Source organism: Rhinolophus sinicus, linkage group LG07 (assembly GCF_036562045.2).
Source record: "Rhinolophus sinicus isolate RSC01 linkage group LG07, ASM3656204v1, whole genome shotgun sequence".
NCBI lineage: Eukaryota > Metazoa > Chordata > Mammalia > Chiroptera > Rhinolophidae > Rhinolophus > Rhinolophus sinicus.
Genome location: NC_133757.1, coordinates 49,200,733 through 49,212,775, shown reverse-complemented (window position 1 = coordinate 49,212,775; position 12,043 = coordinate 49,200,733). Strand labels below are relative to the sequence as shown.

The 12,043-nt window shown below is 53.6% G+C and overlaps 2 protein-coding genes across 4 annotated transcripts in view; one reads left to right on the top strand and one right to left on the bottom strand.

The window, feature by feature from the left end:
• LOC109454826 (cadherin-23) overlaps positions 1-12,043 on the bottom strand; it is a 73,048-nt gene that overhangs the window by 41,806 nt on the left and 19,199 nt on the right. The gene's annotated exons all lie outside the window — the stretch shown is intronic.
• The window catches only part of VSIR (V-set immunoregulatory receptor), a 29,562-nt gene that overhangs the window by 4,708 nt on the left and 12,811 nt on the right, over positions 1-12,043 (top strand). For both annotated transcript variants that reach the window (XM_074339567.1, XM_019745850.2), the window contains exons 2-3: positions 6,442-6,870; positions 7,792-7,848. In XM_074339567.1, coding sequence (XP_074195668.1) covers positions 6,442-6,870; positions 7,792-7,848 — 486 coding nt within the window. The remainder of the gene's footprint in view (positions 1-6,441; positions 6,871-7,791; positions 7,849-12,043) is intronic.

Below are 12,043 nucleotides of genomic sequence, written 5' to 3'. Positions count from 1 at the left end.
GACAGCGTTTCCCATCCTTAGACGCGGCACAGAGCCAGAGGGCCTCTGTGGGCTTCTTCCAGCCCTGAATTCTCCCAGCCCCTGTTATCTTCCCCAAATAAATACAGCGGCTCCAGCCAGGTCCTTTCCTATGTGGGCCCTGCTAGCCACCCCAGTAACCACAGTGGGAGAGGGAGCTTGTAGCCCTACTTGCAGGGGCCTAGCCCTCATGGGCCAAGCCCCTGTCCATCTGCAACAAGGAGGTGGGGCCTCCAGTCAGTCCCTGGCCACTTCTCTACTCTAGAGGGCAGTCCCTGGCACCAGACTTGTAGAGCCAGACTACCTGGGTTCAACTCCTGGCACCACTGCTTACTTTTCATGAGATGCTGTGCAAGTTCCTTAACCTCTCTGTGCTTCAGTTTCCTCCTCTGTAAAATGGGGATGAGTACCTACCTCACCGAGGAGGATTAAATAAGCAAACCCATGTAAAAGTGACTAGAATGACACCCCAGCACAGAGTAAGAGCCAGCTGCTACTACCGCCACTGAGCCTCTTGCACTGAGGGTAGGGCACAAAGACACTTGAACCTGAACCTGAGGAAGTTTTCACAGCACAGGATCTTGAGGGCAGCAGGCTGTCGCTGGTGTCTGGGCTGCACACAGACGTCCTTAGGAAGGGCCTGGAGGAGTCTGGGAAGGAGTCATCCAGAGACGCATCCACTGGCAGGGCCTCTGGCCAGCTGCCCAGGCCCTCCCCAGGGAGGCGTGCCGGCCTCCAGCCTCCAGCCCCGGATGCCTGGATACTTTCCCAAGGTGCTGGAAATGCAGCTTCCTCCAATACAGCCTGGTTTCCCCTTGCCGGACTCCTTGGTCCGATGTGAATGGACACTTCCTGCGGGGGGCAGGTATCAATAAACACATCTGAGATGCCCTTTGTCCTCGCTGGCCACAGAGCCCCAAGGGTGGACCTGCTGGCTTTAGGCCCTCAGCCCCTCACCCCTGGGGCGCTTCCTGGAGCTTAGTGCTGGCAGACTCCGTCCTGATTGGTCCTTGCCTCTGTTTCCCTCTGTGCTCTGCATGTTGATAAAGACGGAGGCTGGCCTTTCCCTGTACCCTCCATGGACTATCCTGCGGGACAAGGCCTGGCAAGGAGCTGGAGACCAGGTCCATGTCTGTCTGGGGTCCGCTCTGAGGGCGAGGGCCAGCCATAGCAGGCGATCAGTAACTGTTTACTTATAGCCCCTAGAAGTTACACAAAGTTCAGCTGTTTGGGTGGGGCCTCAACCTACTAAACAAGCTGCAGACCTACCTCCAAAGGCTGGGGCGTTGCCTTGGCAACTGCTAGCTAAGCTTCTGCCCCGTCAGGGAAAATACACAAGCCTGCCCACACCCACACACACCCATCCCGTGCAGGCCCACAGGGTTTCGCAGCAGCCTGTGCCGAGTGGAAAGAGGTAAAGGTCACGAAAACTAGCGTCCTGCCATGAAGCCAGACAAGCAGTCCTTTCCCCTGCACTGGAACAGAAGCTTTTTTACCAGAGGCTGAGCCCACCTGTGGGCTCAGCTAGAAAGCAGAAGCAAGACTAAATTCTGAGTGGATGTCCCTTATAGAACTCTGTAATCCCACGGCCTCTCTGCCTTGGGCCCGATTCCTGTTAGGACCTTGGTAAATATTTGTGGAATGCAAGAATGATGTTTTCAGTTTGGGCCAGAGGCAGGGTTATGTGGAGAGCAGTCAATTCCAGGTCAATTCATTCTCTGAGTAGCTGGAGGATGAAGTGTCAGCCCTGTCCCCTGGAAGGATGGGGGCTCTTCCTGTCTACAGTCTAGTGTGTCCAAGGAGCTCAGCCACACAGGGCTGTATGGCTCTGGGCAAGTGGCTTGATTCCTCTGAGTCTGTTTCCTCATCTTTAAAGTGGGGATACTAATATCTATGTCACGGGAGTTATGAGAATTAAATGAGTTTAAAGTGCTCAGCAAGTTCTACTACGTAAGTACTCAACACCACCTGTGGTTGTCTTTGTGGCCCATTTCTTGTCCCTTCCTCTGCTCGGAGGAAAGACAGACTTTCCCTCCCGCTGCAGCTTTTCAGAGCTAGAGGGGGCCTAGGAACTTGGGGAATCTCCTCAGATAAGATGAATACAGGGAGGCCCAGAGAAGGATGGGAGCTGCCCAAGGGCACACAGCACGGGCTTGGCTAAGACGGAAGGGGGCTCAGGGATCCCACTGCCCAGACCAAGGTTTTATAATAATCCCGAGACCTGGGATTTTCCAGTTCCCAGCATTCTTCCTCCAGGTGCTCTGCCTCCTTACCTAGTGGCGGGTAGGGACCTGGGCCCCTGAGGAACACAATGACGGGATGGCTCCCTTCTGGCCACAGGCTCAGGCCCGGGGTTATTTTCCTGTCCTCCATGCTCTCGGCCACCCTGGAGCCAGGGGCCTTCCTCCCCACCCACTCTCCCGAGTCTCTGACAATGACGCAGGTGCCAAAAGGATCTGCTCCTGACAATAAGCAACATCCTCCTGCCAAATAACTATAATTCCAGCTGGGCTATATATATCCATGATAACGTGCGCGTGCGCAGCTCTGGATGGAGCGGGGCCTGTGCACTGTTTTCCCCGACACCATGCCCTGGAGTGTCCTCCCAAGGACAGGCTGCCCTGGACCTCGATCTGGCTTGAGTCTCAGATACAACAAACAGGTTGTCTCCCGTCTCCCTAGAACGAAACCCTGTGGACCCAGGCCCTCTCCTATCTGGCCCTTTTGTTGAAACTGAACGCTCTCCCCCGCCCTCCAAACCTGAATCCCAGCTTCTCGTTTTTTCCTAAAAGGGGAAGAGGTCCTTCTGGGGTGTGTGAGGGGTTGGGGTTGAGCAATGCCCCTCCCCCCACTATCTCTGAACCCCAGTTCTCTCTGTGCCACCCTGTGGGTTTTCAAGGAGATTGCCTCTAGGGCTGAAAAGCCCCTCCCCACTGCTGTCTGGGCAATTCTGTAGTCACTCCCACCGTTGCTTGGACCCTGAGGGGTGCTCCCACCCTGCCCCATATGACCATACTGAGCCCCACGGTGCCTGCATTTCAGCCCCACCCATCCGCACCTCTGGCCCCCCCAGCTCAGCTTTGTGCTCCACCTCTTGCTTCCACCTTACTCCACTCTACCTACCCTGCAACCCCGTCAGAGGTATGACCCTGGCCTCGACTGAGCCAGCCCTCCTGAGAGCCCCCAAAGTGTGTGCATTCCTGTATATGCTGCTGCATCTGGATTCAGCCCCCAGCCTTGGGGTAGCTCTGGGGCTGGAGGTGATGTTGGGAAAAGGGAACACAGGGTACCAGCTGGGAGAGGTGCTGGTGAGAGCTGCCACGTGGCCTGCTGGGGACCCGGACGCAGGACAGGGATTACCATAGGTCCACTCTGTGGGAGGGTTTTTGTTCTTCTTGGGAGCAACTGGGAGGGGCCTTTCCCTAACCACTTCCCACCTCCAATTACTGGCACAGCCATTTACTGGGCCCACACCCATGAGGCACAGGCCTGTGAGGGGAGTCCAGGCTGGCACGGACAGAGACAGGGGCACAGCTGGGGTATCTGGGGCTGCTCTTCCCCTGGGTCTTCTGAGAGGGTAGGAGCAATGGGTTGGCAGTCAGAAGAGACTTGGTTAGTCCCTGCTCTGCCAGGTTTCCACTGGGGACCTTGGGTGGATCATCTCTCTGAACCCGAGGGCCTGAGCAGTGGAGTTCCTCCCTGGCTAGCCCAAGGAGCCAAACTCATGGATCACAAACTTAAATGTCCATGGGGCCAAGCAAATATGGTGAGAGAGTAAAGCAGGCCAGATGGAAACAGGGAATAGTGGGGATTGTGAAACACTGGAACACCAGTGCCCTAGCTAAACCGGAGGCTGTTACTCAGCTCTAGCTGATGATAGCCTTGTAGGAAAGCTGGTTTTGTGTTAATATGATTTTCAAAGAAAAGCTATGAGGCAAAATTTTCATATCAAATTTCTGGCTTTCAGAAATGTTAGCAATCTCACACACACAAAAAAGTAAAATACTTTAAGGGTCAAATAAAATATGTCTGAAGGCTAGATGTGGCCTGTGGGCTGCCAGTTTCTGAACTTTCTTTTCCAGTATAGTGTCTAATTGCCTGAGTTTAATTCTGGCTCTTGTATTATTTGCTGTGTGATCTTCAGTGAGTTACTTAACATCTCTGTGCCTCAGTTTCCTCATCAGTGAAACAGGGAAAAAAAACCCAACAATGCCTATCTTATAGGGTTGGTAGACATGTCCATAAAGCACTTAGCATGCCCCTTCTTCTTCTTCTTCTTCTCCTTCTTCTTTTCTTCTTCTTCTAACTAGATCCTGCTTTACCTGAAGCCCTCATATTCCATGTTCTGAGTTCATACCCTCTGGAACTTTAGGCAAACCACTTTTCCTTCTCTGCCTCTATATTTGTGCCTAAAAAGAAGACCAACATCTTTCCAAAGAAGTTCTAAAATTCTTGCTCACCTTGGCAATGACTTTCCATAAATCTGGGACTCCCAGACATGGCTCCCTCAACATGTGGGTGGAATGGCTGGGAGGCTATGGTGTGTGTATGTCTTCCTTCTGGGGCCTAAAACCACGCTTACTGACATATTCTTTGGGGCAATGGCTTTGCTGCTTCCCCACACTCTGCTTTAATTATGCAGGCACCCCAAGATTGGATCACAAGCTGTTATCAGCTATTCACCCCTTAGTGGGAAAGACTTCAAAGCTGGCTTATCACTTTATTGGGCAGAACTATTTTTCACTCCTAGGAACTGTTTTTTCAATTGCTGAAATGAATTAGAGACCCATCTAGCTCCCATGTCTCAAGCACCAACTGGGTCCCAGCAAGTCACTTTCAGAGTACTTCATGTAAATTAGTTGTAATCCTGGCTCAACTCTGGAGGGTGGATGTTTTCATTTGTTTTACAGTGAAGAGTCTGAGGCTCAGAGTTTAAGTAACTCATAGCTATTGGACATCAATGCAGACCGGTCCAATTCCAAACCTACACCAGGCTGCCTCCTTCCTAACTGGAGAAGACTTTCAGATCTGCACGCGGGTCCCATGCTCTCACAGCAGCGGGGGGAGTGTCTGGAGGAGGAAGTGTTTTCTTGAGTTTCAGGCCATGGCAATGAAAAGGACATACCCGTTTGGATTCTGTACATATTTCCAAACTTTCCTTCCCTGTTTGCCTGACCACAACAGCCCCTGAGAGGCCAATTAAAAGTAAACTGTCACTAATGTATAATCATCGTAGCTCTACTTCCTATGTCTGCAGAGGGCATTAGAGGTCACATCTCATGTTCGCATCTTTCCCTCTTTCAGTCTTTTCACAACTGTGTGCTGTTGCTGATAGTTTTCTCATTGCACATATGAGGAAATTGAGGCTCACACAGCTAGACAGAGAAGCCAGGACTCCAGCCCCGGCATTCTGTTTCCAAGGGCCAGTGCTTTTAGGGGTCAACACAGTTAAATGTGGAAGGGTTGGGGTAGGATAAATGGGACCAGGGGTTGCTTCACTGGCCTACTGAAAACAAAAATAAACTAGGACATATGTCTAAGAAGACTGGGTGGCAGGCAGGTGCATGGACGAGGTGGCCTTTTATGCTTTCCCTGTCCCTGTCCCCGGGATACTTTGGGTTTTCCTGTTTCCCCACCACCAGGCCCAGGGCAGCCTCTCCACTTGCTTAAACCCTATCTGTCCATCAACTGCAAAGGCCCGCCCTCCTTCAAGAAGTCTCCTGAACATCCCCAGGAAGGCTCTGTCCTCCCTCCTCTAAGTGCCCTGAGGTTGGCACCGTTTACCCTTTGCCCTACTTTGTTGTGAATGTAGGCCTTGCCAGCCTAGGGAGGTTGTCATTTCCCAAGGGAAGGCCATGTGTGCAGCACGCACCTGGCACAGGCCTCACACATGATGGAGCTCCATTAGTGCTCACTGATGAGGAGGTGGGAAGGCACACTGGCTTCAGGAGTGGGAAGGGCCAAAGGTACGGATGACCCCAGAAGGGTGGTCCAGGACAGAACGCAGTCGCCAGACAGCCTTCCTGCTTCCTATCCTGCCTCCCACCGGACCGCGCTGGGCAGAGCCACAGAGCCTGCGGTTGTGGGGATGGGGTGGGGGTGGGAGCTGGAGCCAGGGCTCATTCTCCATTCAGGAGATGGACCCATGCTGGCTGGGGTCAGTCTGCCATCTGTCTGGAGTCTCTGCTACTCCTTGGCCAGCTTTCCTGAGTGGGAAGCTGTCATGGCTCCTCCCACAAGGTCAGGGATAGAGCTGGTCGTGAGCAAATGAAGGCTCAGGGAAGTCAGCTGACTTGTCCGGGACCTGTGGCTGGGGAACCCACATCTTTGGAGCCCAAGGCCAAGGTCCTTCCTCACTCTGTAGGCACTGGGAGTGAGTGGTGTTGGCTCAGGCAGGTGACAGGTTCTCATCTCTCGGTGCAGGTCTGGTGGCAGCTTTCAAGGTCGCCACGCCATACTCCTTGCATGTGTGTCCTGAGGGGCAGAACGTCACCCTCACCTGCAGAATCTTGGGCCCTGTGGCTAAAGGGCATGACGTGACCTTCTACAAGACCTGGTACCGCAGCTCACGGGGCGAGGTGCAGGCCTGCTCGGACCGCCGGCCCATCCGCAACGTCACGTTCCAGGACCTCCATCTGCACCATGGCAGCCACCAGGCCGCCAACACCAGCCAGGATCTGGCCCGGCACCACGGACTGGAGTCTGTCTCTGATCACCATGGCAATTTCTCTATCACCATTCTCAACCTGACTGCTCTGGACAGTGGCCTCTACTGCTGCCTTGTGGTGGAGCTCAGGCACCACCACTCAGAGCAGAGGGTCCACGGAGCCATGGAGCTGGAGGTGCAGAGCGGTGAGGACCTCTACAGGGGACAGCCTGGGGGCGCTGTCCCTGAGGGATGGTGTGTGGTGCCGTCTGGAAGGGGGAAGCAGAGAGAAGGACAGCGTGGGGGTGTGGGCTGTGTGTATGATGGTGTGCTTGGGTGTGACCCTGTGCTTCTGCGTGTGATGCTATATGGGTGGCAGTGGCACTCCAGGGGTGTGTGTGTGAGGCGGGGTGGCCGTGGTGTGTGGAGCAGGAAGTCTCTCTGGTCAGCTGGGTGTGATGGAGAGGGAAGGTCTACATGGCTCTGTTTGTGACAGTGGGATTGTTCTGTTTTTGGGGAATATTGGCGAACAGTGTGTTTTTCCAGGACCATCAGCTCCAAGTCGAGTCGTTGTTTTCAATCTAGTTGTGGAGGGCGCAGCCCACTGGCCCATGTGGGAATCGAACCGGCGATGTTGGTGTTATGAGCACTGCACTCTAACCAACTGAGCCAACCGGCCGCCCTGACAGTGGGATTTTTTAATGGGAGAGGGTGTGAGAACTTGGGCTGGGAGTGTGGCTGTGCGTGACAATACCACAGCCGTGAAGTGTGATCTGGGTGTGAGTTGGTGAATGGTGGAATGGCTGTTATATGTGAGCGTGTCTGTCCAGGTAAGAGTGCAAGGGGTGGTGTACTGGACAGAGGTGTGGGCACGGGCTGGTATCCACATGCTCCTAGGATGACATGAGAATTGTCAGGGCATGCCCAGCTGTGTGGTGAGAAAATGCCTGTGTGTGTGTGTGTGTGTGTGTGTGTGTACACGCGTGTGCGTACAGGTCCCACCTGGGCCAGTGCTGCTAAGTGGACATGAGTAGCTGAGACAGAAGAGGGGCACTCCAGCCTGGACAAGCCTCACTGGCTTCCTGGGCCTGACACCTACCTAACGACCTTTCTCTCTGCTCCCACAGGCAATGAAGCACCATCCAAGTGCATTGCGTACCCACCTTCCCGCAGGGAGAGTGAAAGTAAGGGACATCCTCTTGCCCCTTCTGGGCTCTCTGTTCTCCTCTGTTCTCCTCCTGGACCCAGACCCTGTCCTAAACTCTGACCTCATCACCCCAAGCCTATGGAACCCCCACTCTTCCTCCCCTTTGCTTCCTCCTTCACCTGAGGCATTGGGCTGCAGCCCCCAGAAGTCCACTCCCCCTCCAAGGCCTAAAGCTTGAGAGTGTGGACTCCCAGAGCCCCTGCTCCTGGCTCCCTGGGTGGGGCTGTATCCTGGCAGTGACCTGTGGCCAACGGCCCCATGACAGATACTGGGTGCCACATGCTGCTGAGCTTGTTTTCAGTGGGCTCCCCTCCTGCCCACCAGTCCTCTGCCACATGGGAAGGTTGGAGGACTGTGGGGTGTTCTCTTGGCTTGGATCAACTACTTAAAATTTCCTTGTTCCGTGCATGGTGGAGGGAGAAGCGAGAGGCACAAGAAGTGAACAGAACTCCCTTTCCTGGAGCCCCTACTATGTGCTAGGCCCTGTGCTAAGTCCTCCCAAGTACTGGCATTTCAGTGGATTCTCATAAGAATCCTGTGAAGCAGGCAGCACCATCTTTATTTTGCATACGTGGACATGGAGGCCCTGAGAAGTGCCTTGACTTACCCAAATTCACACAGCCAACAAAGGTAGCACAGCTGGGATTGTGCTTACTTCACCTTCTTCCCAGCTCAGGGGGACATGCAGTGCAGTGGGTGGCAGTCAGCCCCTGGTGTTTGCCCAGAGACATGCCCTATGGGAGCACTTCTCTATGGGAGCACCAGGTGAAAATGCCCAGCAGCTTCTCCAAGCTGGCCAAGGGGCGATGTCTTTGGAGTGCCCCACTCTCTTGAGAGGAGAGGCTCTTGGCTTCCATAGCCTTCTATCCATCAGTATTTATGGGCATCGGTGTGGACCAGCCCCCGCCCAGGCTCTGGGGACACAGAAGTGCAGCTCTCCTCCCTGCCCTCCAGGAGCACGTGCATAAAGACGGAGCCAGGAATGGTAGCAGCTCAGTTACAGCCTCAGCCACACCCCAAAGGCTGCCTTGACTTTCTACTCAAACTCCTCTTTTTTTTGAACCAACAAGTCGACTAGCCAAGAACAAAATTAGAACACACATTTTGGTCTGAGCCAGGCCCACATGAACTAAGATCCTCTTTGGTTCAAGCCCGTCCTTGCACAGCACAGGGCTCACATGTCACCCAGCACCAAGCCACGGCTGTCCTCACTTCCTCCACCAGCGACTCCCTGCTGAGGGTACAGAGGGGCCTCTGAGCAGCTCCTTCCTTCCCACACAGCAGCCTCTCGACTGTGTGCACACGCGTGCCTGTGTACAGGCCAGGGTGAGCTGCACCTGGCAGGGTATTGAGAGTTCACTTCCCCATTGCTCCTTCCACTCTGAGCCACCCCCAGTCCCACTTCTTTCTCCTGCAGAACTCCCTTAGAGACAGTCACGTCTGCCACGGACCTCACTTCACAGCTGAGGTTCAGGCAGGTGAAGGGACTTGCTCCCAGTCTCTCAGACCCAGAGCCAAGAGGAGATGCCAGAGGGCCTGATTCTCAGTGTGCACACGCTGCCTGCGTGCTGGGCTGCCCTCCCCTGTCAAGACTGATTTTCTGAAAACGACTTGTATGAGTTAAGTCTTTGGGGACAGGGACAGGAGATGCCAGAGGGGACGATGCTGGAGAAAGCAGGTACAAAATGGAGAGGAAGCGGAAGTTTTGTTCATTTTTCTTGATCTAGATTCTAGAGAAGCAGCTGTTGGAATTAAGGGAACAGAAGTCACCTGGGAAATCTTAGTAGTCTGGCTGATAAGAGCCCAAGGGTGAGGCAACCTTGAACTTGACTGTCAAAAATGGGTCAGGCTTCCTTGGTTGAGCACTTCTGCTCTCAGGTTTTAACATTTCCTTTCTCTCTAATTCATGGGGAGGGCAGCTTCACTCTGTGCCTTGTTTCCCTGAGCTGCTTACTGTCCACAGGGAATTGGCTTCCAGAGGGCCAGAGGGACATATTTGCTTCTGTCCCTGCTGTTGAGGGCAGGGGGATGGCTTCGATTACTTCTGATATCCCCTTCTAATCCCCTCCCAGACTCTTGGTTCTGGAGGTTTAGCGACTATAGCTGTGGTGGAGACTTGGCACTATGGCAGGCGTTGTCTCAGATCAGAAGCAACTCAGCTATAGTTTTGGGTGGTATTATGGAGGTTTTAGACAGCATGTCCATTCTCTGGGTACCACGTGTGCACTGAGAAATGGGAACAAGTGTGACCCTTTCCTACTAATGGGGTGGGGGGGGCAAATCAGTATTTAAGGAACTGATTCAGGGATTAAAAACTCAAATGCCCCCAGGGCCAGGGAGCCAGTGAGTAATATAGTAAGGAGGGAGGGAGACTGTGGCTAGCACCCAGCTGCCAGTCTATAAGTGTAGTTCCAACTGCTGCATGCCAGGAGGGGGGCCTAGGGTTGCCAGAGCCACTACATTTTCAAGCAAACTTAGAAGTCCAGATTTTACATGAACTCTCAATTTCAAATGTTGAGTCCATTCTAGTGAAAGGCAGTCTGGTGAAGAGGTTAAGAGAACAGACCCTGAAAGCAGCCACATTGCTTCACCTCTCTGTGCCTTAGTTTTCTCATCTGTACAACAGAGGTGATTATAATTGCACGTATTTTCCAGGTTGTTATGAGGCTAAAATGAAGTTCTATATGTAAAGTGCTAAGAACCATGCCTGGAAAGTAAGTGCTGTGTTAAATGCTGGCTATGATTACTTCTAATGCAGAAATCTAGGCCTGGCTTCCCAAGTCAATTCATCCATGCCCCTGTGCCAAGGCAGGATGACACGTCGATGGCAGCTGACAGTGGACACATAGCCTGTTTTCTAACGATTTAGAAATATTTGCCTGATGACCCAGGTGCTCGGTGGGTACTGGCCTCTGGGTACTGCCCTCCACTGCCACTAACCTTTGGAAAGATCCTCGTCCCCAGTCTCTTTAAGACAGATGCCTTGGTACCTGATCAGCTAATGATACTTTCAGCCAAGAAGCTCTTTGCGTTTTCCTCCTCTAACTGTGGCCCCAGTCTCCTAATGTCTTTGGGAAGTAGGAGGGTAGTTGGTCTGTGAAATCATCTGAAAGCCCTAGTCAGCCTGAAGTCAGGGAGGTTACAAGAGAGGAGTGAGACTGAGGAAGTTAGTGCCCTTGGAGCCCAGATTGCTGAGGGTCTGTGGTTTTTCACCGGAGCCCGGGGAAAGGGGCTAGGCAGCCATCTCCCCTCCCCTTAAAGCCACCTCCCTATTCCCCAACACTGCAGGGTGTTTTGGTTTGCTTTTTATCCAGCCCCCTCCCTGAGGAACCAGACAGCCCAGCTGAATTCCCTCCTGCACATATACCCACAGGGCACTACTGGCAAGCCTGGGACAGAGACCAGCTGAGCAGTTTGCCCCACCTCCCAATCCCACCCTGCTCTGTGAGGGCCTGGCACAGTCCTTGGTGCTGGCCTGGCAGCTGCCTCTGCCAGTGCCTGATTACCTCCCCAGGATGAGCCTGGCTCTGGATGGCTACCAAGCGGGGCCATCTCCCCACCCCGAGGTACTGGCTATGCTTGTAGGGAGGGGTGGAGAGCTGTGGTCGGGCTGGGCTCTGCACAGGAGCCCATGGCTTCTGAGGGCACTTGGGTCCACAGAGCTGCCAGCAAATCCCTGCTCCGCCCCCCAATCCCCCATCGCAGTGTTAACTCTCAGCCCAGGTTATAAGGAGACAGTCCTGATCCCCCGGAGGGGCTGCAGATGTAGGATCTTTGCCTGGCGACAGGAGTCAGGCTGGGAGGTAGGGCCCACAGGGAGCCCGACTTTGCCTTAGCGAGCACCTGACTACCTCATCAGCAGCTGCTTAGTAGCAGGCGGGAGGGGACCTGCTTTGAACGCTTTGCAGCCCGCTTCTCTGATAGTGCCCACAAAGAAGGGCCTGTGGTAGAGCTTAGAAATACTTAAATGTCTGAATTATAGAATGTTTTTACTTTCAATATTCCACGTCAAAATGCAGCCTTGCTAAGATCTGCGGGGGAGCGGGCTTTAATGTGAAGTGGAACTTGCTTTGTAATTAGCATAGCAACTGTTCCTGCACTAGTGGGTACTTCTAACCTGCCTGAAAACACTTTGTTCTCGTTTGCGGTGTGAACCAACCCCCTGAAAGCTT